This window comes from Kluyveromyces lactis (genome assembly GCF_000002515.2).
Source record: "Kluyveromyces lactis strain NRRL Y-1140 chromosome C complete sequence".
Lineage (NCBI taxonomy): Eukaryota > Fungi > Ascomycota > Saccharomycetes > Saccharomycetales > Saccharomycetaceae > Kluyveromyces > Kluyveromyces lactis.
The window spans coordinates 1,596,052-1,622,511 of record NC_006039.1 but is presented as its reverse complement, the minus strand read 5'-3'; the positions used below and the strand labels follow the sequence as shown (position 1 = coordinate 1,622,511).

Genomic DNA, 26,460 nt, shown 5'->3' with positions numbered 1-26,460 from the left:
AGAAGCTAAGCAACCAACAGAGACGTGTTACCGCGTATGACATATAGCGTGGTTTCTGTGGGATGAATCAGGACTCTGTAGTCCCCAATTCGGAGGCTAGTGATGAAGAGATCGTAATACCTCTGCATTCGGAACCAAATGTATTTCCAATCTTCGATGACGAATACCAGGTACGCGTCATTCCGGGCAGTCTCGATAACGTAGCACAGACACCTCCTGATATTGGAGTTTACTCTAATAGTATAAGACGTGCATTGAGAAAGCGTAAAGCAATCCAGAAGATGCCGTATAGTTTGGATAGAATACGGCATCGGCAGTTATTGCAAGGGTACGATGTATCTAATTTCGAATCTCTAGCAGATCATATCAATCTGCCGAGTGGTTCCCGGCAAGATATTACTGTTAATACGGACAATGGGGGCGTGCTCAATTCGAGTCCTGTGAAGGGCGGCCTTTCACAGCAAGAACACTCGACTATTGCGTCAACAAGGCTTCGAAGGCATCACCATTTCCATATTTCAGATGATGATGATGATGATGAGGTATATGGTAATGCTGAACTAGACAGCGATGAAATTCGTGACGAGTGTCATTCGGAAAGTGACTCGAATCAGTTTGATAGATCCAGTTTATCCTATGATGATAACGTTGTTTTTAGAGGAAGGCAAGTCAATATCAGAACAGGATACAAAGGTGTATTACCCAAAATGGCGTGGAAGAAAGCACTTGATAACAATACAGTTGAAAGTAATAGACAAGGAAGAAATAAAAATAACCACTACGATGAAAATTCACGGAGTAAAGGTTTAGCCAAGAGAAAAATATCTCGTAGAACGTTTAATTCCAGAGACGACAACCTTGTAAACGAATTAATAGAATCGGATGCTGAAATTGAAGTTGGATTCCCGGAAACATATCTACGGCTACAGAATGAGCAAGATTCAATGGAAGACTCAAAACTAGAGGAATATTTTCTACAGAAATATGAGCCAGAACCAGATTCAGATTCAGATTCAAATCCACCATCTTCAGCTGATGATATTACTGAAATTACAAGCCAGGGGATCGAACTACTTACTCTAGATGATGATGAAAAGACTGCGTTGGAAACAATAATCTTTGAACCTTCGAGCATTGAACCTTCATCTGCAATAGCTAAAGATTCTACTAGTGAAATAGATTTCATGCTAACAAAGACTCAGAAGAATCGTAGAAGTCTGGATAGTAAACCCACAATCCTGAAAGATAAATCAAAACGTACAGGTATCCAGCGTCATGGTAAGAAACGAGCTAGAAATATAACAGGATCACGCGGGCGAGAAAGAATATCCATGATGAATAAAGTTAGTCCTTTCAGAAAAGTTAATTCCAATAAAGCTACAAGGGAAAATTCCTCAAAAAACAGCTACCGGGAGCCATTTAGCATGTTGGGATATCCAAAGGTAGGGAAGACTGGTGATAAACCTGATGTTAAGGAAACTAGACAAGAAAATTCCAAGGCGGTTAACAGAGACAAAAATACCAAGAAAATTAAGAATGGAATGAAGCTTTTCACCATCGCTCCAACTCCTAACGCAGAGCTAAATCGGAAAGCAATGACTTTTTCAACAGTCGTTGAAGAGCTAAGTGACAAGTTTGCTGTCCGTCCAATAGCACACATTGGAAGATACAAGTCTACTTTACCTTCCAACCCTAACCTTGAAGTGAAGAAACCCACTACGATATTAAATCATTCGCTATTAGAAGCGCTTAACAAATCATTGACGTTTGACTCTCCCAATGTTATCAAGTTAACATTAAATGGAGATAATTTTATTGTTTCAAAGTTCAATCAGAATGCTGAAGAAACTCTTCGGGAAATGTTAGATAGCGTTGTAAAGTTTGGTGGGCCTGACTATGAGGTGAACAGTCTTGCTAAGAGTTTGGCCGAATTTTTGTTTTCTTGGACGTCAACAGAAGTGTACGATATAATCGAAAGGTTTCATCACGAATTCAGAGCCAAAGTTAATAGTTTAAGAGAACGGGCGAAGCCCATTCATTTTTTCTTTATCGCAGTATGTCAGCTTCTTTTCCTTGAAATTAGTAGATATTTCTCTACTTCTATATCAGTCAGAAATCAGATACCAGAGAAGATAACTGACCACATAATATCTTTCTTTAAACTTTATTCTAAGTGTGAGATTATTAACCTTTATCGAAATAATGATACAATGACTGAAGCCATATCGTTATTAAGGTTTGTCATTGAATACTTAAAGTGTGAGGAGATGTTGTGGCAGAAACTACGACGGAATAAATTTTCACCCGCCGTCGCTGGAGTAATAGCAATGACATTTAGAACCAATAAGCAATGTTGGAGTATGGTGAAGGTGAATCAGACGTATCAAGATGCTGTATCTTGGATCAAATTTATTGGCATATGTTCGAATGAGCCATATGAATGGGAAATTACAAATGATCTCGCTCTTGACTTGTATGCTTTCTTCAAAGCTCGCAAATTTGAAGATTTTGAGGAAGAGTCAAGATATCAAAACTTTCCTGTGGTGCCTCATCTTGAAGATGAACTGAGAGAGACCTTATTCAATACATTTATAAACATTCTTGAATCATGTCGTTTCAGTACTTCAACTTTAGAGAAGCTCACACCAATGTCAAAGATTCATGATTTAAACTCACCTTCTCTATTTGTCAATCGATTAAATCTTTTGTTGACTCTGGCGTACCAAAGCACTTACAGTTACGAAAGGCATTTTGAGGAGCTTTTGGAACAATATGTCTTGAACCTCGACCTTGATGTCCATCAAGTTATAATAAAAGCAATGCTGGAGGGTTCGTTGTCATTCTTCTCAATTTCTCACGAGAAAAAGCATACTGTTAAAGGTAAATGGGTTCCCATGTTATGGAAGAAAGTTTCCATTTACAAGTTGAATTCCATAAACAAAGTATGGAGAAGCTTTTGGAAAAATCTCAAAGACATCCTTCCACACTTGAGTAAATCCAGGGTGGCAATACTTAGGTCGTTTCAATCGATTCTTCACAATATGTTGCTTTCGGATAAAAAGTTAAACCAGGCAACTCAATTATTAGACATATATGTTGAGAGTTTGGAGATCTTGAACACTGACTGGATTCAAACACACGTTTTACAGCTGTTGGTATCAAAAGCGAAAGAAAACGTTACTTATCTCCATTACTATTGCAAAATAGCAAAATATTTGACTTGTAAGAACGCTCTTACTTGGTGGTCTTTATTCCATTATAACACTTTTGAGGATAATGAAAGTATATCTGTTACCTATTATACCTTTCTGGCTGAGGAATGTGATGCATCTACGTTCTCCCAAATGAAACTAACGGTATACCAAAAAATTCTCGCTCGCTTAATAAAACAAACTGATCCGTCTTTGATTAACTTAATTAATGTCATGGCCAGTAGAGATTCTAAATTACAGATAAAAATACGTCAAACTACAATGAACGAAAATGTTAATATCATGAAACAATTCTTGCTTGCGCTTTACTCTGCTGGTTACACGACTTTATTCCATGCTTTTCTTAACGATTTGAAAGATGTCTATTTTCAAGATTCTGCTGAGTATGAATTTATTAAAGATATTGTCTTGTTTTTGAATTACAAAATGATTGATACTGTGAGACTGTATCCTGTTTTTATACACCTGAGATCTGTATTTCACATCAATGATGAGGAAACTGAGAACTCTGCATTAAGGGAATATCTTCGAGGATTACCATCGGACAATGATAGATTATTATATCTTGTTGAAAGAGTGCTGTCAACATTAGAGAATAATATGAATATAACCTCGCTAATGGAAACAATGAAAAAAGCTGTTAAAGATAAATGTTTCGATGATGACATTCGAACTTTCAGTACTGTACTTTCCGAGCTTCCGCTGAAGAGCCCAGATATCCAACTTCCTCCTCTGCTGATTGTTTGTGTCATATTTCTCGAACTTCTTAATGACAGAATCGAGTCATCACCTTTGAGGCCTTCTGAAGCTCGCACAGAATCCTTTATCGGGCTTGTTTATTCTATTTCCTCCAACATACACTTTTGCAGTCAGCAATTGACGTTGCATGAAATGAAAGCACCCATGCGTCAATATTATAGATTTTTCTATAATCTACTAAGAATGTCACTTGGATTTTCCCAACATCGTAAAATCAAGAGTTTTCTTCAAAACGAACTATCAGGGTTGCCAAACATTGAAACTCTTCGCTCATCCTCTGTTGACTGCACTTTTGTAGACTTGAATTTTGAAAGACGTTTTACAGATTGCCTTTCGAAACATTCTTTCAACAATTTTGACCTTTCGGCTGCTTTTTCTAGTTCAGAATTTCTAGCCGTAGACATCGATTACATGACTATGATCTCGAATGAATTCCTAATAACTACGTAAATTTTTAGCCTGTAACAGTTACTTAACCTTATATAGATTTATGTGGTTCTATTTCACTATCTGCTTTTCAGCCGTTAGCTTATCAACTTGTTTCTTAAGTTCTAATAAGGTTGCAATTTTCTTAAGAAGCTTCTCATGCTCCTGAACAACTTCTAAAGATGGCATCGCAGGTCGAACCGGTAGGCCCAACTCTTGTAAGGTCGCGACAATTTTGTTTTGCACAGCAGGCTTGTAAGTTGATATCTTTGAGGACCTGAGGTATACTCCGGGAGCAAGTTTTTCTCCATGGGCAATGACGCCGAGTGCTTTCCTCTCTTCTAGGGTGAATTTTTCTAGTAAATGCTCTGCATACTCGCTATCCTGCTTTCTTCTAAGGGCATTTTGTAATTCGATCTTTTGCTTTTTATTGAGCCGTTGGCCTTCAGTCTTAACTTCTATGTTCTCACTAGGTTGCTGATCCTTAGAAGTGATTTGATCGGATTGTGGTTTCTGTTGTTTCTGCTGTTTCTGCTGTTGCTGTTGCTGCTGTTGCTGTTGTTGCTGTTGTTGTTGTTGTATAATTTGTCCCTGTTTAAACTGTTGCTGATGTTGGATTTGTTGTCTCTGTTGAGCAAATTGCTGCTGCTGTTTCATCCACGGATTCTCTGGAGTGTTAGAATCGGGTTTTCTTTTCCTATTCTTATCATTTAATAAGTTTGCATATAGCTGTGACATTCCTTGAGATGTGAGGAACTGTGAAATGGGTTTATCTGAATGTGGATGGTCAAGAAGTTGTAACAAAGCCTCTCTTTCCTGTAGCGTCTTCTTGGCAGCCATTTCAAATTTCCTAGATTCAATGATTAGTGCCTCTTCTTCAGCTATTTCAGCTGCTGTACGCTTCAATAGTCTCTCTAAATACTTCTTTCTTTCCAATTCCTTTTCCTTGGGGAAATTCAACTGTGAGATTAGGGGATTATCCGGATCCTTGTATAAGAAATACCATTGGCACACTGTATAGAACATCTCTTTTAAATCGTCCAACTTCCTTTCAGTACCGTTGTAGTTAAATCTGTCTGCGATAACAAACCATTTCATATCATAGTTTCTACAAAGATCGAACAAGTATTGAACTTCACCGTATTTCCACTCTGAATTGTTCCCATTCATGAACTGTTGAAATTCTTGCTCATCGAAAGAAGGTATAGTCAAATGTTGATTGAATTTGGCAAAAGAACTTGGTTCAACTGTAGCACCGACCAATTCCTTAGAACCCTTCACCCAGTGTCGTAACTTCAAATGAGAGTTAGCCTCGAACTCGACAAAGGACCAAGGTGAGGGCTTGATGTTGGAGTTCAACGAATCTTTAAATTTATTGCCCTGTTTTATGGGCACCGTTGGTGTATTATCACCCAATAAGCTGTATAATTCTCTCTGGATACCCGTAACTTGTGGCTTGTTATGTTTCACTGTACCAGAACTTGGTGTAGGCGTTTGGGCCTCTGCATCTGGAGAAGAAGACTTAGGTCTGATGTTCAAAACATCGAATATATCGGAAGATGACATTTTGCAACAAACTTCAAGGAACAACGCTGTAACTAATAGCAATAATGTGCTCTTGATGATAAATTATAGCAATGCAGTTTGCAAGTAGGACACTTCGCTGACCTTAGTGTGTTTCCTTCCTCTTCCTTTTAAGTTGCGTAATTGTGTAAAGTGTTGATGTTTTCATTAAAAGATTGAAATCAATATATCTAATTAAAGCTTTAGGCATGTAAAACTGCCAAAGGGCAAAGGGTACAGGGGAAAAGAGCCTGTGTTCCACTACTTTGTGAATTAGAAGGCCAATATCGATTTAGCTTATGAGTCATTTTCTCACTATGCCGAGCGTCAAACCCATCATATCGAACAGACGGTACAGTAGAAAGACTGAGGGTCTTGATGAACAATGGGCGATTTTACAAAATGGTATAGATAAGATATTTGACGGTAAGGTTACTGAACTCTCGTTTGAGAAACTATATACAACCGTATATGGACTGGTATTGACTAAGAATGGTCCACAGTTGCATGAACGTCTATCGAGACAGTTGTCAGATCATTTTGGCAAAGTGAGGACATCATTTGATGGAATTACACGGGCAGAGGCATTGAATCTTTTGAACCAAGTATGGGAGAAGCAAAAAGTGTATCTGAGCCAAATCTCAGACGTTTTCATATATATGGATTCTGTGTACTCTAAACGAGAAAATAAGCCTGATGTTATGTCTTTGGGTTCGAGGCTATTCTTGAAGGAAGTCGTAGAACACGTTTCCGGTACGCTTAAGAGTTCTTTGGTTGATGAGATAAACCAGGCAAGAGAGAGTGCAGCACAGTACTCAGGATTTGATATACTCAAGAACGCTATTGCAGTTCTTAATAGTTTGGAGCTGAAAGAGGGTATGAGCAGCGTTTTCCTGATGGAATTTGAACCATTTCTTCTTGATAGCACAGAGGCATACTATAAAAATCTACATAGTCAATTGATTGCTGAGCAAGACGAGACTAGGTGGAAGGACTTTAACACGTTACTTGAGCTATTGAATACTGAGAACAAGATCTGCTGCAATATATTTGAAGATCAAGATACTATTTTAAAGTTACACAATATTGCCGAACGGGTCTTGGTGACGGATAATATTCAAGAAATTGCAATTTATAACGTCGCAAAGATAGTGAATAGCGATAAAAACGATGTTTTAAGCAGGTTACTTGCCATATCTTCGTCGCAAAAGGATAAAAATGTTATATTTGATCAGTTATCACAGTTCATTGTCAAGGAAATCACCAGTATTGAGATTGATACATCGGCAAAGAAAAAATCTGTTGCAGCTGTAGCATGGATTCAGGAATTGATAAAATTGAAGGATAAGTACCAGGAATTGGGATCACATTTGAATAGCGCACAAGCAGCTGGGTTTAAATGCATTAATGAGGCATTCGGAAAGGCCTTCAGTCAGATAAAGATATTTCCAGAGTTTTTGTCATTATACTTTGACAACTATTTAAAATCTGAACCATCAGCGATGGATTCTAATATCAGGAAATGTGTACAGTTCTTCAAACTTTTCAAAGATAAAGACGCATTTGAAATCATTTATCGTCAACAGCTTTCCAGAAGGCTATTACAGCAGAGATCTAATGTCTTAAGAGAACAGGAGTTAATATTTTTATTGCAAGAGGATGTTGGTACATCTTACACTTCTAAACTCAGAGGTATGCTGAGAGATTTACACTCCTCAAACACTTTCATGCAGAAGAACGGTAAACTCTCGAAGACAAGGGATATAAGCGTGAATGTGTTAACAAATATGTTCTGGCCGTTGCAGGGCTCTGATATGAACAGGGATGTTATCGTTCCGGATTCTTTTGCAGCTATTAGGAATGAGTATGAAAATCGCTATGCAAAGACCCATTCAGGCCGTCTATTGGAATGGAACTATCATTTAAGTACAGTAGAAATCGCATATCAGTTTCGGAACTCATATCATGAACTTTCCATGCCAATGTTTTCGGGAATCATATTCATGTTGTTTAAAGAGCATGAATCGTTGACGTTCGATGAGATAGTGGAATTGACCAATCTACCCCAGCAAGAAGTGAGAAAGAATTTGATTTCAATGTCTGTTGCACCAAAAACAAAAATCTTGCAAAAGAGTCCGCCTGGCAAATCCATATCCAATACTGATATGTTCTCCATCAATCAAGGCTTCACAGCTCCACAGAGAAAAGTCAAAGTGTTAATGGTATTAATGAACACTAGACCAAACGCTACCAATGATTCTACTAGGTCAAGTGTGGAAAAGAAGTTGCTGGACTCTCGACTAAGTGTCATCAATGCTGCTGTGACAAGGATCATGAAACAAGACAGAAAGCTTTACCATTCCGAACTTCAAGACAAAGTCGCACTGTCAATACCACTATTTGAAATGAGCCCAAGTCTTTTTAAGATGAGTCTCGAATATTTGTTGAATAATGAGTACATACAAAGGGATTTCGATAATACAACTATGTACCACTATTTGCCTTAAATATAGTTATTAACTCTATCCATACATTTAACAATTAAACTATTTCACGTCTTCTTTAACAACTTTCTCAATTTGGTAGCCATCTTAGCAGCACCTTCCGTTTCCTTCCCGCATATAGGACAGTTTGTTGAGACCTTCATCTGCTTCATGAAGCAAGAGCTGCAAAAGTAGTGGTTACATTTTGTTACCACGGGCGATGTATATTCTTTTTTGCAAAGGAAGCACCTGAACGGTATCTCTTCCAACTCTTTGAGAACCTCTTTCTCCTGAGTTTCATCGACTTTCCAGTCCGTGTTGAGTTTCCATCCACCTGCGACATCATCTCTGGAATGTAGGAACTTACAACTATCACCGTACCCACAGTACCCAGTCTTTTGGAAATCTTTACAAATGTCCGGTTGATAATCGGTGATTGTAACCGTTTTCATATTTTTGCTTACTGGCTTGACAAACCCGGAAACTTTGGCTTTTGCCTTCCGTTCGATATCTTCGTCTATCTCCTGTTCTAAAACCGTACGTTCCTTCCTTCGGAGTTCCAACTCCTGTTCTTGCTCTTCTCTTTCTTTTGCTAGATACAAAGCACGTTTATCCTCATTTTCAACCTCAACCTGTGCTTCAGCAACAGCGGTCTTTCCGGTATCTTTCGGCAGCACTGGGTCAGATGCGACGGCCTCATCTGCAAGTCGTTTCCTTTTGCTATCCCTGGAACCTTTCACTACTCGTTTCTTGAACATGAAAACTCAAAAAAAAAACAATATAACCAACACCTTTACCACTATATCAACATATATCAACTGCTTAAGTATACTTAACGGTCCTCTTTGGTCCGTAGTTGTCCTGCGATGACATAGTCTTTTAATAATGTAACCGTATTTCAGGTGATCTTTGTCATATTATCAACATAAAAAATAAAGGATTTGAACAAAGATTGAGTTAAGACTGACCTTTACGAAGAAAGGGACAAAGGACGACAGAAAAAAATAGCAGAAGGACTACCATTCAACTGGTAAAGCAATTGTTTCATATTGGCTGTGATTTTTGTGATTTGATTTTAATTTGCAGAGTTAATCATTGCCAGTGAGAACGACATGAGTGACATTAACGAAACTAGGGCTCAGTTTCTGGATACGGATAAGGATGAGAGTAAGTTAAGCGAGAAGGCTAGCCACACCTTACGTAGTGCATTGAAGAAGCAAGAGAAACAGAAACTTGGTGGAAGAGAAACAAACTTTGAGAACAGCAATGGCGTGGAATCGTCTCCTTTGTTGAACAGCACGCCTCCTACTGTGTCAAAAGCATTAGTAAAGCTTTATCCTTACTTGGTTGTTTGCAATGAGTTTTTGGGGCTCTTAACATGGACTAGCGACGATATTTGGAAGAGCGTATTGATGGTTATATGCTACATCGCAGTAATCTTGTATTTCCAAGTGGTGGTAAGGTACTTTGGCCATTTCTTGTTTGTCGGATTGTTATGGGGATATTCTGCTTTGGATACTTTTGTGGAAACTACCATTAAGGAAAAGCCTACACTAGATGACATTGTGCATATCATTTCTTGTGTGTACACGAAGGCTGATTTATTACTTTCGCCCTTGTCCGTATGGACGGGAAACGATATTAAGCGGATACTTTTGACGATGGCGTTTCTTTCGCCTGTCTATGTAATTGTGTCAATATTCATCTTCTCATCACAGAAATTGGTATTGATCGCTGGTGTTTACGTGCTCACGTACCATTCATCATGGTCTGTAGTCACTAGAAGATTATTGTGGAAATTAAAGGTTGTCCGGTTACTTGTCTTTTACATAACCGGTCTTGATTTGAGTGGTGTTAACAAGCATCAAGGTGGAATCTTCGCTGCAGTGCATAAGAAAGTCAAGAATCTTTCATCGAGCTCGATTGGAACCGATGCAGATGATGGGAAACCCATTAGATTCACTTATGTATTATATGAGAACCAGAGACGTTGGCTCGGTATTGGCTGGACTGCCAACATGTTGACTTACGAGAGAAGTTCATGGACAGATGAGTTTTTAAACGAGGCACCATCTCCAGAACAATTTAAACTTCCAGAAGAGGCTAGCGGTATGGCATGGAGATGGGTGGATAAGACATGGAGACTTGACATGACCAATGATGGAGCCATCCAACTCTCTAGTACGAGGCCAAAGACTACTGCTTCGCCTGGTGCGGATGATGGCTTCATTTACTACGATAACACATGGAAAAAACCATCGACAGAGGATTCATTCTCTAAGTATACCAGACGTCGTAGATGGATTAGAACTGCAGAATTGATCAAGATTGGTGCAGTGCCCTCAATGGTAAATTTGTCGGACTCTCATTCATCGGATGAAAATACTACAGAGAAGAGGAAAAGCGTAAGGATAGAAGAACCAGGTTCTCAATCGAATCAAAGGAAAGTATCGTTTAGTGATACCAGTGACGTAAGAATCATACCTGATGATTCCTACGAAAAGGATACGGAAGGTGATTCTGATGCCAGTTCTGAAGAACAGGGAGATCAGAATAAAACAACAGACGATAACTCTGAAGTGATAGAAGAAAGTCCGAATGAGAATTTCCAACGTTCAACAGACACATCTGGAGATCTTAAATCCAGGGTCACCGAATCAAATCTTGCATCTTCCGACGATACTCCAAGGTAGCATTTCACAGCGAAGTATGCCTGTCCCCTGAGTTTCCAACTCGTATCGAATAGCGTGCTTAAAGCACACCTATATACTCATATATACCAAAAACAAATAAAAAAAATAGATGAGATAATAATCATGCAGTGATAATGACGATATAACAGAGCTTGTACTAATAATACCAGGGAAAATTCATACTGTGTATAACCTCAGTCATTTTTCCTTGTGAAGCCCAAAATAAAACTTTAAAAGCTCGCAAAGACAATTAACACAGGTAAAAAAAACCTACCACTGGACGCTTAATACAAGCTGTATTATCATCATTAGAGTAGTAATCTTATCGTCTCATCAATGAAAGAATGCAGATAAAAAGTATGCGTTTATTATAACTTATTTGACGAGTTTGTTCATTTCAATCTGGATGGTTCGTTCCTCAGGTAAAAATTGCCAGTACAAAGTGCTGGTAATTAAATCAATTCAAATTCAATTTAAATTCAATTCAATAAGAGTACTTACCCCACACCATGGGTTGAAACAGACGATTGGTGGAATTTCCAAAAAAAACAGTTGATATGGTATTAAAGAAAGTATTAGTGTCTCTCTAGACTACCCTTACAACTTGTTAACGTTGAAAGTTGGTGGCAAAGATTGCAACAATTTCTTGGCCTTACCAGCATCGTTAACAATCAAGGTGTACAAGTATCTGGAACCTCTTAGCTTGAACTTGGTTTGTCTGAAAGCCTTACCGTTCTTGTTCAACTTCTTGTTGATCTTGACGGTAGCAGAGTTGACATCTTGTCTTCTGATCAATTCCAAGAATTCCTTAATATCAGCGATTTCCTTAGCCATTTTTGTTAATGTACTTCCTAGTTGTTGATGCTTGGAGATTCACAGAAACTATTAAGACAAAAGAGTTAATAAACTGTAATTAAAAGTTATAAAGAATACTAAACAAGAACCGATAATACAATGTAAAAAACGCTAAACATCAAAAAAACACTAAATGGACATATACAAAACACCACTATTAACGACAAATGTTAAAATCTAAAACGTTAAAACTGTCGAAAGTTGTTCGAAACTAAACGTTTACTGGCTTGCCAATTGCACAATACTCAATGAGCACAGTCGATGAGATTGGTGAAAAGTTTAGTTGATGGTGTGTGGGTGTCAGGAGGTTGGCTTTTAGAGATTTTTTGGGTTTCTTTGAGTATTATACTACCCAATTGAGAATTTTCTCGTTTTGTATCCGGATGTGTGGGTTTTTATTTTTCAGTGTTTGGAGTGTATGGGTGTTATTTTAACAATGGACAGTCCTTTGTTAATCACGTGATTTGAATTCTTTAATCCTACTATTGGTTCAGGTCACAAGAATACATCACAGGACTAGACATGCCAGCATCATGAATAAGATATCCATTCATTTACTAGATAACCGGTGGGGCATGATTATGTGTATATATATATATATATATATATATATATACTATGTTTGAAGGGTTCTACAACACATCCTCCATTTCCACGTCTTCCAAGTCTTCCTCCTCTTGCTCGTTCTCCTGTTGTTGTTGTTGATCAAATTGGTCTTGAATCTGCTGCTGTTGTTCTGGATCAGCGTGTTGTGCCAATTCACCAAGCGTAGCAGCTCTTTCAGCTTCCTTCAACTTTTTATATTCCGATTTTAAAGTATATTTCAAGGCATACGGACCCTTTTTCACAAGCATAGCAACTTGATCTAGCGATTCCTTTAAATATGCTTCTGGTTGTCTTGTTCTCTCCTTCAAACCTTTCAAGGACCAATAATCGTATTCATCAAACAACTTGAACAATAGATCCAAAAGTTCCTTCTTTGGCAAACGGATAGCCCTTGCGTTGTTCTTCTTTTCCTTTCCAACTTTTAAGAACTTGGAAGTGTCGGATCTCATCGACATACCGGCGTTACTCATAGTGACACCAGGAGTTTGGTCAAGCACCGTAACCGTTGGTTTGTGGATGTTTCTAACGATTTGTCTTCTATGTTCCACAATTGTATGGTAATTTGGATCGTCTATCGAGGGCATCACTTGACATTCGTGGTACACTTTCCCCGTCACTGCAGTTTTCTTCGGAATAGTCTTCACGTACGGGATGTATCTATCTCTACCGTCCCTATCCGTCATGACACGGTGCTGAAACCTTCTCTTGTTGTACTTACGCTTCATCTGCTGCTGTTTTTTCTTCATCTCTTCCTCTCTTTCTTGTTTCCTTATGTATGCCTGTCTTTGCAACTCGGGGTTCGACTCCAATTCCTTGGCAAACTGCTGATATTTCTTCAAATTTTGTTCAGTGAATACGTACTCGTTCGTGACTTCTTTCTTGGTCAACTCTAAGTCATATTTGTGCGGTATGTCCTTGTTGTCCTCATCCTCATTCAACAACAACTGGATCGAATGGTCCGCATTATTAATCCTAACTTTACCCAATTCTTGTCCATGCAATGCAGTACGGTTTCTCCAATTTTCAGCTAAGAACTTAGGCAGACGTACAAGCCAAATCTTCTTCCTGGCGTTGGATAGATCCAAGTCTAACGATTCCTCATAAACCTTTTTCTCATTGTTCTCAATATCGTTACCATCGAACGCCTCTTCACCGACTTCTTCCACCAAATCTTTACCACTGGATTCAGACATGATTAGATTTTTAACTATTGGCTTGGATATATGAGACCTAACAGGTACCTCTATCCGGATTCTCTGCTTGCTTTTGTCTTCCTTCCGCCTTCCTGTTGTGGCTTTAAGTTGTTAAAGTTGTTTCAATTATCAATTCGATAAATCTTTAAAACTGACAAAAACAGCTAGCCATCAACGATAAAATAAACAGAAACTAACCAAGTGGATTGGCACCTCTGCCTACGGTGTATTTACGTTCATCAAAGCAGGCGTCATGAGTCATGCAGTCGAGGAAAGGTACAACAGTCAACAGAAACCGTTGAACGAGAGCTGCAATGAGTATATACACGAGATACTTAAAGAATGGGAAACCCAAGAATCTGAATATACTGTCGTGCCTTTGAAACGGGTTAAGGTGGCATTGTTCCCACTTCTAGTGGCATTAAGGAAACAGGAGCTCGGTCAATTGCAATTATCCCAACTGGCAAGAGTATTAGATGCCATTGTAGATGAAGATTACGTGCGAGCAAAGCAAGAATACCTTACTTTAAGTATAGGTAAAGGGAAGTTTCCGATCGGGTTAACCAACGTTGGTATACACGAGAGGAAACAGCAGTTGCAAGGCAGCAAGGCACAAACACAAGAGAACATGGTTCTTGATGACTGGTGCGTCAACATCAAACGGCTTGTCAATTTCAAGCAATGGACATCTTCACAGCGAAGAACCGCATGATTTTAAATATAGAATTAATTTCAAACCACTCTGATGGCTACATGTTACATAACCTCGGAACTGGAACAGAAACAAAAAAAGGAAGCGGTAAAGGGCAATCAAGCGACGAGAAGATGGGTGGTGTAGTCACTAGTATGGCTGAGTCTAGTGCTCAGGACTATGGTATGGAAAAGTATGATGATTTCATGGGATCAAAGTTTCAACCGGTGAAGGATCCATTCTATTCGGAACTAAGTAATGGGAAAAGGGTTCGAAGGAAGTTGCCTGCATATTGCACGAAACAGGAAACCAAGACATGGAAACGGTTACAGAACCGAGCATGGTACGACGACCGATGCTTCCTCGGGTGTGGATGTATCTGGATTGATTGGGGCATCGGTTGGGCCACGGTACTTTCGTTGCTTCCTGTGATCGGACCGATCTTAATGTACTGGGTACACAGCTCTACGGTGGAATACGCAAGGAAACGGTACAATTTGCCCAACGATCTGTTGGTGAAGATGCATGCAAACATAGTGTTTGATCTATTAATAACGTTACCCCCGATAATTGGCACGTTTTTGACCTGGATGAACGCATGTTCTACTAGAAATGTCGCAATGGTGTACAATTACGTATGTAAGGATTCGTGGCAGAGGTATCTACAGCAGAACCCAACACAAAGTGCACCGGTTGGGTTCCAACCGATGCCAATGGCTGCGAACCCACAAGTCCCAGCCCAAGCAGTCCACCATCAGGTATAAAAACCTTTGTGCTTGGGACAATCCGTTTAACAGTGTGTATTTCTATATAAAAGAAAATGATAACGCATATGAAATTGAAGACAACTACAGGCAAACCTCATATAAGGTAAAGAGTTAAAGCCATTGCTCCCCGCTAAACCTCAAGCCATGGTTGAATTGTATGAAAATAGGGTATGGATCGATGGGTGTTTTGATTTCACACACCACGGTCATTCTGGAGCCATTCTTCAGGCAAGAAGAACGATTCCAAAAGATCAACGTGATGGATCACTTCTCATCTGCGGAGTTCACAACGACGCAGATATCGAACATCACAAGGGTGGTAAGCCTGTCATTCACGAACAAGAACGGTATTACCATACAGAGAGCAACAAATGGTGCGACCAAGTGGTGAAAGACGCACCTTACGTGACAGAACCCGAGGTTCTTGATTCGTACGGTTGTAAATACGTTGTTCATGGGGACGATATAACCACGGATGCAAACGGTGAAGATTGTTACCAGCAGATGAAGGACAACGGCCGTTTCAAAGTGGTGAAACGTACCGAGGGTGTAAGTACCACCGAGATCATTGATAGAATACTGAGGAATGTCCCCCAGACAAACCAGCAAAAAGCAAGTGTCGATCGTGAGTTGCTGACCATGTACAGTACAGATAAGTCAGGATACGAGCCCTGGAGTTGGGTATTTGGCCAAAATTTCGAGGATGTGATAGTAGAAGGAACTGGCAGTGTCTCTGATCAGAATTGGGTTGTAGTAGAGGAACCAGATGGGTTTGATCTGTTCAATGTGGGACATATCCAAGAGTTACAGAAATGGAAAGAAGCAGGCAAAAGAGTGTGCTGCAGCATGTATACCGACAAAGACGTGTTCATGACATTGGAGGAGAGGACTTTAAGCGTGCTTAGCTGCAACGTGGTGGACGGTGTGCTTCTTTATCCTGTGTCACGTGACACAACGACTGCCAAAACTATCACCACATCTCTCAAAGACAACATCATACAAAGAATTAATCACGATAGGGATCATTATATTGAAAGAAATATAAAAAAGGGCATTACGTATGAGAACTAGCATATATAGGAAGAACGAATGAACAAAAGGCAGCAGCAGGCAACTTCCAGAGTCGCCTTGTCTCATCAGTCGTAACAACCCAAAACCAGCTTCTCAAATCATCTAAAAACATGAAAAAAGTCTATCAATTACACGGCACCACCGAGTAAATGGAGACGAGAGTGATCATAACATAACTCTCTACCGTTTCTGAGAGTTAGAACCTCTGCGTTGTTTGTTGAAAGCAGGTTTAATCTCACCCATATCGATCAAATCTTCTATCTCGTCCCCTGCTTTACCCCAATTACCTTTACCATAACCGTCTTTCTTCACAGAGTTTGGGGAAACACCGTAGTGCCCATTATGAGTGAAATAGTGGGATTCAGCCTTAGCTTCGCGAACGGTCCATTTGTTAGTTCTAGCCATTTTTAAATTGTGTGTGTGGGTGTGTTTTTGCGTAAGTTTGTGTCTTGTATCTGTTTTTGTACCTTAGTACTTGTTGATTGATGTGTATATAGATCACAATTGAAATATAATTTAATATACAGGAATGAGTTATAGAGTACAGAGAGGAAAGGGACAATTGGTCGAGCAGTGTCTCCTATTTATACTGTTAATGCGGGGGTGTCGTTCTGGAAAAAGTGCCGCTGAGGCTGATTTATTATGGCTGGCTAACCCCTGAAGTTGTCATGGTATTTTCAGGGGGGCGGGGGAGACAATAGTAAACGAAATCATTGGGAGATCCACTGGAACATCCTGGGAAATTCTGAGAAAATTGAGAAAATTTTGCACAGACATTGCCGTAGTGAAACAGTGCCTTTTTGTCGTTTACAAGGGGGTCCCCTTGGGGTGTCGCCCCGGTTATCCGGGGGGGGCAACAGGGAGAGGCTTATGCTGTGTCACGTGACGTCACCGGTTGGAGTCTTTTGTTACTGGTGCCTATGGCAGTGGTATGACCTTGTCATACCACTGTAACTATTATTAGTATGTCAAGTCGTGTAGTATCTGGAATGGTCTGTTTATTGTTGGAGGTGTTGGTCAATGGGGTTCGGGAACCATCCGGCACCAGTGGGAAGAAGTCCTATACGAAAGTGATACGTTTCAGGCAATTCACGGACACTGTGATCCCAGACTTGGGGCTATTCCATATCTGCTCTCTCTGAACTCATGTCACAGTGGCCGAGTGGTTAAGGCGATGCCCTGCTATTCTTAGATAGAGAGGCATTGGACTTTGTCTTCGCAGGTTCGAATCCTGTCTGTGACGCCATTTTTTTTGGCAACCGTGAAAGCCCTTTCACGTTTCGTATGTGGTGACAGTAATGCAGACCTTTTTACAAGCCGTGTCCTTGACCATGCTTTACCACTATAATCCACATGTTCCCTCTTGACAACACCTGATGTCGTAAACTTGCTGTCCTCGTCACGTTTACATCACGTTTCGCTCGAATTTTCACTCGGGTCTCTCTCTCACTCTCTTTGTCCTGAATATCCCGCTTTCTGCATTCAGCCATCTTTTGTCAATATTAACTCTTCGAGAACCGGTGACAAACAAGTGACAAAACTAGTTTCAAGAAACTATCTACAACAGTGAACGGTGTTTCCACTGGGTAATTTCGGTCCTCGCGCTTCCTCGCTCATCGCTCTGCAAGCTTCATCATGGACCCTACCAGGGATCCCAATTTCAAGTCCCCTCAGGAACTAGACAGTGAGGCACTTCAATCAAGCACCGATATTCCAAAAATCGGTCCTATTATCCCATATGTGCTAGCTGATTACAATACAGCTATAGATAAACCGATTCGTCCTCGTAAGTATAAGAAAAATGCCATTAAACGGAAATTGGCTTCTTCGATGACTTCTACCAGTGACGATTCCAACGAACAGCAGCATCTGTCAGCAAATTCGAACAATGGGTTCATCCCGTTGAAACAGAGGGAACTACAGCCGGTGTCAGCTGAAACGAGTGGTGATTCTGAATCTGAATCTGAATCTCCTGCAGAACCGGCGAACGTAGATTTGGATATAGATCCAAATCCAGAATCGGATGAAGTTATGGCTTCGGCTCCAGTGGCTCATGCATCCGGTTCGGTCTCTGGTCCATCTGGGATGGCAGCAGCTGCTGCAGCTGCTGCATCCCTCGACCAAGAGATTACTTCGAGAATTCACAAGTTCCAAATCGCTGATTTGGAAGAAGTGCCTCATGGGATTGTGCGTCAGGCCAACAACTGGAAGGATTATCAATTCCCGGCTCATAGACTGAAACAAAGGTTAAGAAACTCAAATAAATTGCCCTTGGTCATTGTTGCTTGTGGATCGTTCTCTCCAATCACGTACCTTCATTTGAGAATGTTTGAGATGGCATTGGATGCAATTTCTGAACAGACCAGATTTGAAGTCATCGGTGGGTACTACAGTCCCGTAAGTGACAACTATAAGAAACCGGGATTGGCACCAGCTCACCATAGAGTGCGTATGTGTGAATTGGGCTGTGAAAGAACTTCTTCATGGCTCATGGTTGATGCTTGGGAATCGTTACAACCAACTTACACTAGAACGGCAATGGTGTTGGACCATTTCAACGAAGAAATTAATGTGAAACGGAAAGGTGTCATCAAAAATGACGCCGGAGAAAGAATGGGTGTTAAGATCATGCTTCTTGCCGGTGGTGATTTGATAGAATCCATGGGCGAACCTAACGTCTGGGCAGATTATGATTTACATCATATTTTGGGTAATTACGGCTGTCTCATCGTGGAAAGAACAGGTTCAGATGTTCGTTCGTTCTTGTTGTCTCACGATATCATGTACGAACACAGAAGGAATATCCTTGTCATTAAACAGTTGATCTATAATGATATCTCTTCCACCAAGGTAAGGTTATTCATCCGACGGAGAATGTCGGTTCAGTATTTACTGCCAAATTCTGTCATCAGATATATTCAAGAGCATGGCTTGTACGTAAACCAAACTGAACCAGTGAAACAAGTTATCGGTAACAAGGATTGAGTGTGACACTAATTGTTCTAATCACATATTCTCCTTCTCCTTTCTAGACTCCTCCCTGGTCAGACTCACGTGATGTCTTTAACTCGAAGATAATATACACACAAATTGTAACAGTTTTTAGTTAGTTGAAATCCTTTTTATAATAGAAGTTCTTAATCAACAATAGTATTTGTCGTCTAGCGAAAGTTGCGCATGCTGTTATCCTTTGATCTAGCTCCGTAACGATGACTGCTGCAGACAGATGGAAGGATTATGCCTGTGTAACATCCCTTTTCGTGGCTGTTGCATCGTTATACTATGCATATAAGGTTAAGACAACTACATTAACTGCTCTATCACCACCAAAGGATGGAGTGGAAGACTTGATAGGAAATACACCAATGGTAAGAATTAAATCTCTTTCCGATTATACTGGTTTGAACGTTTTTGCCAAAATGGAGTTAAATAATCCAGGTGGTAGCGCAAAGGACAGAGTTGCCTTGAATATTATCAAAACCATCTCATCGCAGGAAGGTATTAAGGGTTCAAGTGATAAGAAAAATAGAATCTTTGAAGGAACAAGCGGATCTACAGGTATATCCCTTGCAATATGTTGTAACGCGTTGGGTTACTCATGCCATATCTCGCTACCGGACGATACAAGCCAAGAGAAACTTTCTCTTTTAACTGCACTTGGTGCAATAGTGAACAAGGTAAAACCTGCTAGTATAGTGGATCCGAACCAATACGTAAATGCAGCTAAGTCGTGTTCAGAAGAGTACACTGAGGGTGTTGGTGTATTTGCAGATCAATTCGAGAACGAGGCCAATTGGAAATGCCATTACGAAACGACAGGACCTGAAATTTATCTACAATTAAATGGGGAAGTGGATGCATTCATCACGGGATGCGGTACTGGTGGTACCATGGCCGGTGTTTCTCGTTATCTAAAGGAGAAAAGAGGTGACAAAGTACATATTGTGTTGGCTGATCCGCAAGGCTCGGGTTTCTACAATAGAATCAAATACGGTGTCATGTACGATAACGTAGAGAAAGAAGGAACAAGAAGAAGACATCAAGTGGACACATTAGTGGAAGGAATTGGTCTTAACAGAATTACAAACAACTTTCTGAAAGCGGAAAATTATATAGATGATTCCATCAGAATTACAGACGAGGAAGCTATTAAGATGGCCAAATTCTTATGTGTAAATGACGGATTATTCGTTGGTGCCAGTACTGCAATCAATGCAGTCGCAGTGCTGAAATATGCGGAAAACTTACCGAAGGGTTCAAATGTTTGCATCATTGCATGTGACAGTGGCTCTAGACATTTAAGCAAGTTCTGGAAAGAGGCCCTGCAGGTGAGTAACGATCTTTCAATTTCAGATATCATATAAATAACGTACAGTGTGTTTAACTTTGGTCTTTTGTAAATATCAATTAATTGGAAAAATCTTGAAATATATATATCGAGAGAGTAGACGTAAAGTTTCAGCGATGAGTTAGCAAATAAACGCTGATACTACTAGGCCGAACGTGTTTAACTCACTAATGGATACTGTATTGTTTGTGTCGCCCACATTATACTGCTGTGGAGACACGAAGAACTGGCAATCACAGGTGCCGAAGCCAGGATATGTGCCGATTTTGAAGAGTGATATCCCCAAATTTGAACAGTCGTTGAAACAAGCCAACAGCCATAGAGACCATGATAAAGGGAATTCAGTAGCCTCGAAGACTAATGAAACGGACAATTCTGATGAATTCAAGACTTCAACTTCACGCTATGTTGATTTGAAGTCCTTTTTACCAATTTCGTTAGAACAACAGTTGCATACCGTTTGTTTAGCACATTTTCCACTGGGACTTGGATCCAAGGGTATTGATAAAGTTATGGACAGACTAGACAATCTAATACGGAAAAAGCTGCAAGTTGAAGATAATGAGACCAAATTTATCAAACAATGGAGTTACGTCGATTGTGTGAATACGTTGACGGTATATATAAGTTTCCAGGAAAGTATAGTGGAAGAATATGGGAAAGCGATACAGTTACTTGAGAAATTGTTTGACAACGGGTCAGATGGGATCGGACTTCACATGGATGAAAACACTAGACGGTTCGTTTGCGATCTGACGGAAGGTTCTCCTGCTAAGGAACTCGATGAAACTGCAAAAGATGAGTTCTCCGCATTAATTACAATGTTGAGATCTGAACCAGGCTCTATATCTCAGGAGAAAGGGTTGGCTGGAAATAGTGCCGTTGAGTATAACGTGGATATAAGTACGTTGAGTGACCTTCCGAGTTCCTCATTAGACCAATTGTGTAAGGATATTGTTGAGTTTAGAACTCGTGTCATTACGTTAGAGAAAGAGAAACGGAATAAAGAGCTAGCGGAGGAAGAAAAACGGAGGAAACAAAACTTGAAGCATATATTTGACCGTATCAAGGTTACTAATGGAGGCTCGGAAAAAGGTTCAGCCCCTGAAGCTGAAAGTGACTCTGAAGATTCAGACGACGAGGTTGAGGGTTACGATGATGAAGATGCGGACGATTACGAAGCGGAAAAAAAAAGAGTTCAAGCGGAAAGAGATGCGCAAGAAGCCCAGTATGAATCCATGGTTCATAGTTTCCAAGATTCGTTACTGGTCCAATACTCATCGCTACGACAAGAATACCAAAGGTTACAAAACTACGAAACGCATTTACAAAAGAACAAAGGTCCTATGTTAAAAGAGTTATTACATCTTGCCATGGATCCTTACCACGACCATCACAGGCCATACAAGGAATCTGAATCCAAGGCAGATGAAGAGGACCGTAAACGGGAATCTGAAGAAGTACCAAAGAAAAAAGCAACAGAAACAGAGCCAGAGACAGAACTAGAGCTAGAGCTAGAGCCAGAGACAGAGACAGAGACAAAATTGGTATCGGACGCAGATGCGACAACGGCTGCACCAAAGATTAAATTAGCACTAAAGAAATCCATTGGAAAGACAAAGAATGAGATAGAAGAGGAAGAGACTCCTGAAACCGATGCGTTCCAACAGAAGTTGAATCTACTAAGGGAAAGCGGCGTAGTGGAAGAACTCGTCAAAGAATACTTGGGAGTTTACGAGCCCGACTTAGTCTCATATATCTTTGAAAACATCGAAGAACATCAATCGAAACAGGCACTCGAGACTGAGCTTACAGAGACGTTCGACGAAGATAGCCCTGTCCTAGTGAGCCGTATATGGGAAGCGATGGAACAGTAGTGGAATATACCATACATGTGAATATACATATATATGTATATGTAGGTATGTGTGTCACATGTCTAATAATGAGATTCTATTACCCGGTTACGTCTCACGTGACTGTCACGAAATTTTTTCGCCCGATTCGAGTGTTCCAGCCAGATCGGGCGGTAACATGAGGTTACTAGAGGTCCGGGTAATCGTGTTTCATATTGATTCGCGTTTTGTATATCGTATATAGCGATACATTCTCAACTTCACCAATTTTTTACCAGATCCAGAACGGTTACAGGAAGAATTGGCAGGATGAGATAAACAAAGGAACAAACATAGAGATTCTATTACTTGTAACTTATGTACACACCTGATAATGGTGGAATTTAGTTTCTGTTTTCGTTCGGGTTGCTTTAGGCAAAAGATAATAAGTTTTTAGATTCGAGATTTATCGTCAGGGTCAAACTTTTCAACAAAGAACGTTACCAGTGGTAATATTTTGGTGTATACATCTTTCTTTTCTTTGTGTTCCTCCATTCATTCATTTATTGATTCATCTCAAATTACTTATAAGTTTTTTATACATTTGATAAGAAGGATCTATTAGAGGTTTTTAATAAAGAAAGATTATCAGAACTGACCTACTGATCCAAATTACCTTCCAATCCTCAGTCTTTAGGAAACTGCCATCGTTTGTTTAGTGAGCTTATACTTTGAACGTGACAAGAGCTTCAGGCAGGTTGAAGTGTACTATCGATCTCTGTTTTTTTTTTCCCCGTCCCATTGTTTGGTGATATAAAATTATTACTTATTATTACGGATTGCCGGTTTGTCATTAGAAAACTTTGAGAATCTCAGGTTTGAACTAAGGCCTTCGGCAAAACTTTGATTACTTTTCCAACTATTTTACATTCTTTTTTCATTTGATTTCATTCGCTTAACACGATGCAATTTTCCAATTTAAGGTTTTTGTTAACCGTTATATTCTTGGGCAACTTTTTAGTATCTGCCCAAGGATTCCTGGATTTTTTCCAGACTTCTCGTTCTGATAACTCTACTAGATCCATTCAGAGTACCGAGACCAGTTCCAGCACTGAGAGCAGTTGGAAAACTACTTTGAATTACGATTCATTGACAGTGGCAGAACCATCCACGTTCTCGCTTTCTTCAAGCACGCACTCTAAGAGTCGTACGAGAAATGGTAATGGCGATGATGATTCGAGTAGTACTTCAGGTACCACTTCTGTGTTGACTCCTTCATCGATCACCTCTTCTGCGATCTCACGTTCTACCAGTGGAAATGGTATCCCATCTTCTGAATACTCGGCTTCCTCCTCGAGCACTGCAAGCGATTCTGCTAGTGTAACTACTCTATCCGGTTCCTCCGCTCTTTCTTCTGAGACTACCTCTTTTGGGACTTCTTCAGCTGAAGATTCTTTTGTTACGACAACTGTTACTGAAACAGGTTCTGCTGAAAGCAGTAGTGATACAGCTTCCTACATCACCGATTCTGCTTCTCAGGTTTCTTCTTCATCAGTCCTCTCGTCCGTGGAATCCTCTTCTACTGAACCATCCACTTTTTCTGTTGTAACATCATCAATTGAGCCTTCTTCAACTGAACAAATTACTTCTGATGAAACGTCCTCAAGTGATGGTGGATATTTCGTTACAACTTTCACTTTCCCTCCTGTTACTTCTTCAACTGAATATTCCACTTCTGATGAAACGTCCTCAAGTGATGGTGGATATTTCGTTACAACTTTCACTTTCCCTCCTGTTACTTCTTCTACAGCATCTGACGAATCTATCCCATCATCAACTACCGATGAATCCACTGGTATTCAATTCCCCACTTCGCGGTCCACAGATGTTTCTTCGACTACTGATGAATCAACTGGAATTTACTTCCCTACCTCAAAATCAACAGAAGTTCCTATATCCACTACTGAGTCCACTGATAATGATTTCTCCACTACAGAATCAACAGAAGTTCCTATTACCACCACTGATGAATCAACAAGAATTTCTCTCTCCACTACAGAATCGACCGAAATTCCTACCACTACGGAAGAACCAACTCCTTCTACTACAAGTGCCGACATCGTGGAACCAACTACCACTGAAATTCCATTAAGCACTACTAGTTTGGAACCTCTACCAGAAAGCAGTACCTCAGAATCTATTCCAGAGCCTTCAACCAGTACTATCCTCACGGAGGAAACATCATCATTGCCAATTGAAACTTTATCGACTTCTGAACCATGGGCTACTGATGACATTCAAATCTCTTCATCAGTGTTACCTCCATCTCAAGATGTTGTCTCATCAGAAACAGTGGTTAGTACATCTGCTCCATCAACAGATACTGAGACATTGGCTCCAACAAGTGCTACTACATCACTTCCAAGCATTGTTACCAAACCAATTGAAGAACCATCATCAAGTACAAGCCAGGTTGGAAGCACTTCCGTAGTTTCTACCGTTGAACCAGTTGTTTCACTACCTTCCACTACTACAGAGCAGCCAGTGTCCACAACACAACAAGTTTGGTTGCCTACTACCATGGTAGCAGAATTCGAAACATCTGGTACTCAATCTACATCTACCACATCTTCAAAGATCGCTACTGAAACATTGCCTCAAGCTATTACAGCTGCCACTGAAATTGTGCAACCTGCAGGATATACGCTAATTACCGTTGGATTCAAGAAGGAGTTGAATTATCCATTTACTGTCAACAATCCCGTTTCTAACGCTCAAATTTTTGAATTTTTGCCAAAGGTTTTGAACTATCCCTTCAATGGGGCCCAAAAATTCGATAATACTTCAGTTTTGGAGTTAGTTCCATTAAAGGTTACAAGTTTAGATTACCTTGTCACTGTTGCAAAAGTATATTTCCCAGAAGATTCTGTCTCGACTCTTCAAGCGCAGATTTTGAACTCTTCCAGTGTCATTTACAATAACGATGTAACAGCATTAAAACAGCTTTCATCGTACATTGATGCCTCTATTCCACTAACTGGTCTTGTCAGTTCAGATTCTGGTTCCTTAATTTCGTCAGATTCTGACTCTGGATCTGACTCTGACTCTGATTCTAGCTCTAACTCTGACTCTGACTCTGGCTCTGGCGGATCTGACTCGACTAAAGAGAAGTCGAGCAGCGGCAGTGCAATTAACTTGGGTTCCTTAGACGATCAAAACTACAACCCAGGATCAAGCAACTATTCCTCTAGTAGTTCAAGCAAATCTTCTACAGGTACGAACGGGAAGACCATCGGAATTCTGGTTGGTTCCATTGTCGGTGGTTTCTTGATAGCCTTGGTTTGCATCTGCTTACTTGCAGTGAGAATTAGAAACAAGAAGAAGCAACTTCAAGCTAATCCAAATCTAGATGACCAACATTCTTACGACAGTTATGATTACGAATCTTCGTTCGATTTTAATCCAGTTGTTGAAAAAGGTAACGTTATGAACGACGACCAGGTGTCAATCAGCCCAAGTGCTAAGATTAATAACTGGATTGATTATAACACTTACAGCGATTACCCTGAAGATGCTGCTTCTGTCGCAAATAATGGGGAAAAACAACCTCAACTTTCAACAAAGACATCTAGTTTGAAAATTTCGAAACCAATTGCCACAGAAAACTCATTAGGTTGGAATGACTTGTAATGGTAAAATTTGATTCACCGATCTTGTATTCTGTTCTTGCTTTTTTCTCCACTAAATGATACCCACGAGAGGGTTGCTAAAATGGTGCTCGACCATTTGCAACACCGCTTTGCTCTATTTTTTACCGATTACGTCCAATAAAGTCAAATGACTAATTGGACCAATGTATTATTCACTAAAGATTAGTATTGTGAAAGTTCGAAACATCAATACGTATTTCAATTCTTTTTCCTCTTTCGGTGCTTGATTGTCAAACAATCTTCGTTAC

At 40.0% G+C, this 26,460-nt stretch overlaps 15 protein-coding genes and 1 non-coding gene across 16 annotated transcripts; 11 read left to right on the top strand and 5 right to left on the bottom strand.

Annotated features, from left to right (window-relative positions):
* Window positions 1-62: 62 nt before the first annotated feature.
* MMS22 (Mms22p) lies at window positions 63-4,421 on the top strand (the record flags this gene model as incomplete). Its single annotated transcript, XM_453017.1, has 1 exon — window positions 63-4,421. One exon carries the CDS (start codon window positions 63-65, stop codon window positions 4,419-4,421), a length of 4,359 nt encoding a protein of 1,452 aa, XP_453017.1.
* Window positions 4,422-4,469: 48 nt separating this feature from the next.
* Window positions 4,470-5,963, bottom strand: SWC4 (Swc4p; the record flags this gene model as incomplete). The annotated part of the gene is made up of 1 exon (XM_453016.1): window positions 4,470-5,963. The coding sequence occupies one exon, from the start codon at window positions 5,961-5,963 to the stop codon at window positions 4,470-4,472; it is 1,494 nt and encodes a 497-aa protein (XP_453016.1).
* Window positions 5,964-6,259: 296 nt separating this feature from the next.
* On the top strand, window positions 6,260-8,467 carry CUL3 (cullin CUL3; the record flags this gene model as incomplete). The annotated part of the gene is made up of 1 exon (XM_453014.1): window positions 6,260-8,467. The coding sequence occupies one exon, from the start codon at window positions 6,260-6,262 to the stop codon at window positions 8,465-8,467; it is 2,208 nt and encodes a 735-aa protein (XP_453014.1).
* Window positions 8,468-8,511: 44 nt separating this feature from the next.
* CWC24 (U2-type spliceosomal complex subunit CWC24) lies at window positions 8,512-9,201 on the bottom strand (the record flags this gene model as incomplete). The annotated part of the gene is made up of 1 exon (XM_453013.1): window positions 8,512-9,201. One exon carries the CDS (start codon window positions 9,199-9,201, stop codon window positions 8,512-8,514), a length of 690 nt encoding a protein of 229 aa, XP_453013.1.
* Window positions 9,202-9,555: 354 nt separating this feature from the next.
* Window positions 9,556-11,136, top strand: KLLA0_C18238g (PEX28-32 family peroxisomal membrane protein; the record flags this gene model as incomplete). The annotated part of the gene is made up of 1 exon (XM_453012.1): window positions 9,556-11,136. The coding sequence occupies one exon, from the start codon at window positions 9,556-9,558 to the stop codon at window positions 11,134-11,136; it is 1,581 nt and encodes a 526-aa protein (XP_453012.1).
* Window positions 11,137-11,733: 597 nt separating this feature from the next.
* On the bottom strand, window positions 11,734-11,970 carry RPL38 (60S ribosomal protein eL38; the record flags this gene model as incomplete). The annotated part of the gene is made up of 1 exon (XM_453011.1): window positions 11,734-11,970. The coding sequence occupies one exon, from the start codon at window positions 11,968-11,970 to the stop codon at window positions 11,734-11,736; it is 237 nt and encodes a 78-aa protein (XP_453011.1).
* Window positions 11,971-12,623: 653 nt separating this feature from the next.
* TFG2 (transcription factor IIF subunit TFG2) lies at window positions 12,624-13,790 on the bottom strand (the record flags this gene model as incomplete). The annotated part of the gene is made up of 1 exon (XM_453010.1): window positions 12,624-13,790. The coding sequence occupies one exon, from the start codon at window positions 13,788-13,790 to the stop codon at window positions 12,624-12,626; it is 1,167 nt and encodes a 388-aa protein (XP_453010.1).
* A 253-nt stretch (window positions 13,791-14,043) lies between these two features.
* On the top strand, window positions 14,044-14,502 carry PRP18 (mRNA splicing protein PRP18; the record flags this gene model as incomplete). The annotated part of the gene is made up of 1 exon (XM_453009.1): window positions 14,044-14,502. One exon carries the CDS (start codon window positions 14,044-14,046, stop codon window positions 14,500-14,502), a length of 459 nt encoding a protein of 152 aa, XP_453009.1.
* A 41-nt stretch (window positions 14,503-14,543) lies between these two features.
* Window positions 14,544-15,245, top strand: KLLA0_C18161g (uncharacterized protein; the record flags this gene model as incomplete). The annotated part of the gene is made up of 1 exon (XM_453008.2): window positions 14,544-15,245. One exon carries the CDS (start codon window positions 14,544-14,546, stop codon window positions 15,243-15,245), a length of 702 nt encoding a protein of 233 aa, XP_453008.2.
* Window positions 15,246-15,392: 147 nt separating this feature from the next.
* Window positions 15,393-16,319, top strand: ECT1 (ethanolamine-phosphate cytidylyltransferase; the record flags this gene model as incomplete). Its single annotated transcript, XM_453007.1, has 1 exon — window positions 15,393-16,319. One exon carries the CDS (start codon window positions 15,393-15,395, stop codon window positions 16,317-16,319), a length of 927 nt encoding a protein of 308 aa, XP_453007.1.
* A 180-nt stretch (window positions 16,320-16,499) lies between these two features.
* On the bottom strand, window positions 16,500-16,724 carry KLLA0_C18117g (uncharacterized protein; the record flags this gene model as incomplete). Its single annotated transcript, XM_453006.1, has 1 exon — window positions 16,500-16,724. One exon carries the CDS (start codon window positions 16,722-16,724, stop codon window positions 16,500-16,502), a length of 225 nt encoding a protein of 74 aa, XP_453006.1.
* Window positions 16,725-17,467: 743 nt separating this feature from the next.
* KLLA0_C18073r lies at window positions 17,468-17,562 on the top strand. Its single transcript is given in 2 exon segments — window positions 17,468-17,505; window positions 17,517-17,562. It is a non-coding gene; the product is annotated as a tRNA-Ser (tRNA).
* Window positions 17,563-17,954: 392 nt separating this feature from the next.
* NMA2 (nicotinamide-nucleotide adenylyltransferase NMA2) lies at window positions 17,955-19,304 on the top strand (the record flags this gene model as incomplete). Its single annotated transcript, XM_453005.1, has 1 exon — window positions 17,955-19,304. The coding sequence occupies one exon, from the start codon at window positions 17,955-17,957 to the stop codon at window positions 19,302-19,304; it is 1,350 nt and encodes a 449-aa protein (XP_453005.1).
* A 224-nt stretch (window positions 19,305-19,528) lies between these two features.
* Window positions 19,529-20,683, top strand: MCY1 (putative cysteine synthase; the record flags this gene model as incomplete). Its single annotated transcript, XM_453004.1, has 1 exon — window positions 19,529-20,683. The coding sequence occupies one exon, from the start codon at window positions 19,529-19,531 to the stop codon at window positions 20,681-20,683; it is 1,155 nt and encodes a 384-aa protein (XP_453004.1).
* A 154-nt stretch (window positions 20,684-20,837) lies between these two features.
* SNU71 (Snu71p) lies at window positions 20,838-22,544 on the top strand (the record flags this gene model as incomplete). The annotated part of the gene is made up of 1 exon (XM_453003.1): window positions 20,838-22,544. One exon carries the CDS (start codon window positions 20,838-20,840, stop codon window positions 22,542-22,544), a length of 1,707 nt encoding a protein of 568 aa, XP_453003.1.
* Window positions 22,545-23,465: 921 nt separating this feature from the next.
* Window positions 23,466-26,192, top strand: MSB2 (Msb2p; the record flags this gene model as incomplete). The annotated part of the gene is made up of 1 exon (XM_453002.1): window positions 23,466-26,192. One exon carries the CDS (start codon window positions 23,466-23,468, stop codon window positions 26,190-26,192), a length of 2,727 nt encoding a protein of 908 aa, XP_453002.1.
* Between the last annotated feature and the right edge of the window lie 268 nt (window positions 26,193-26,460).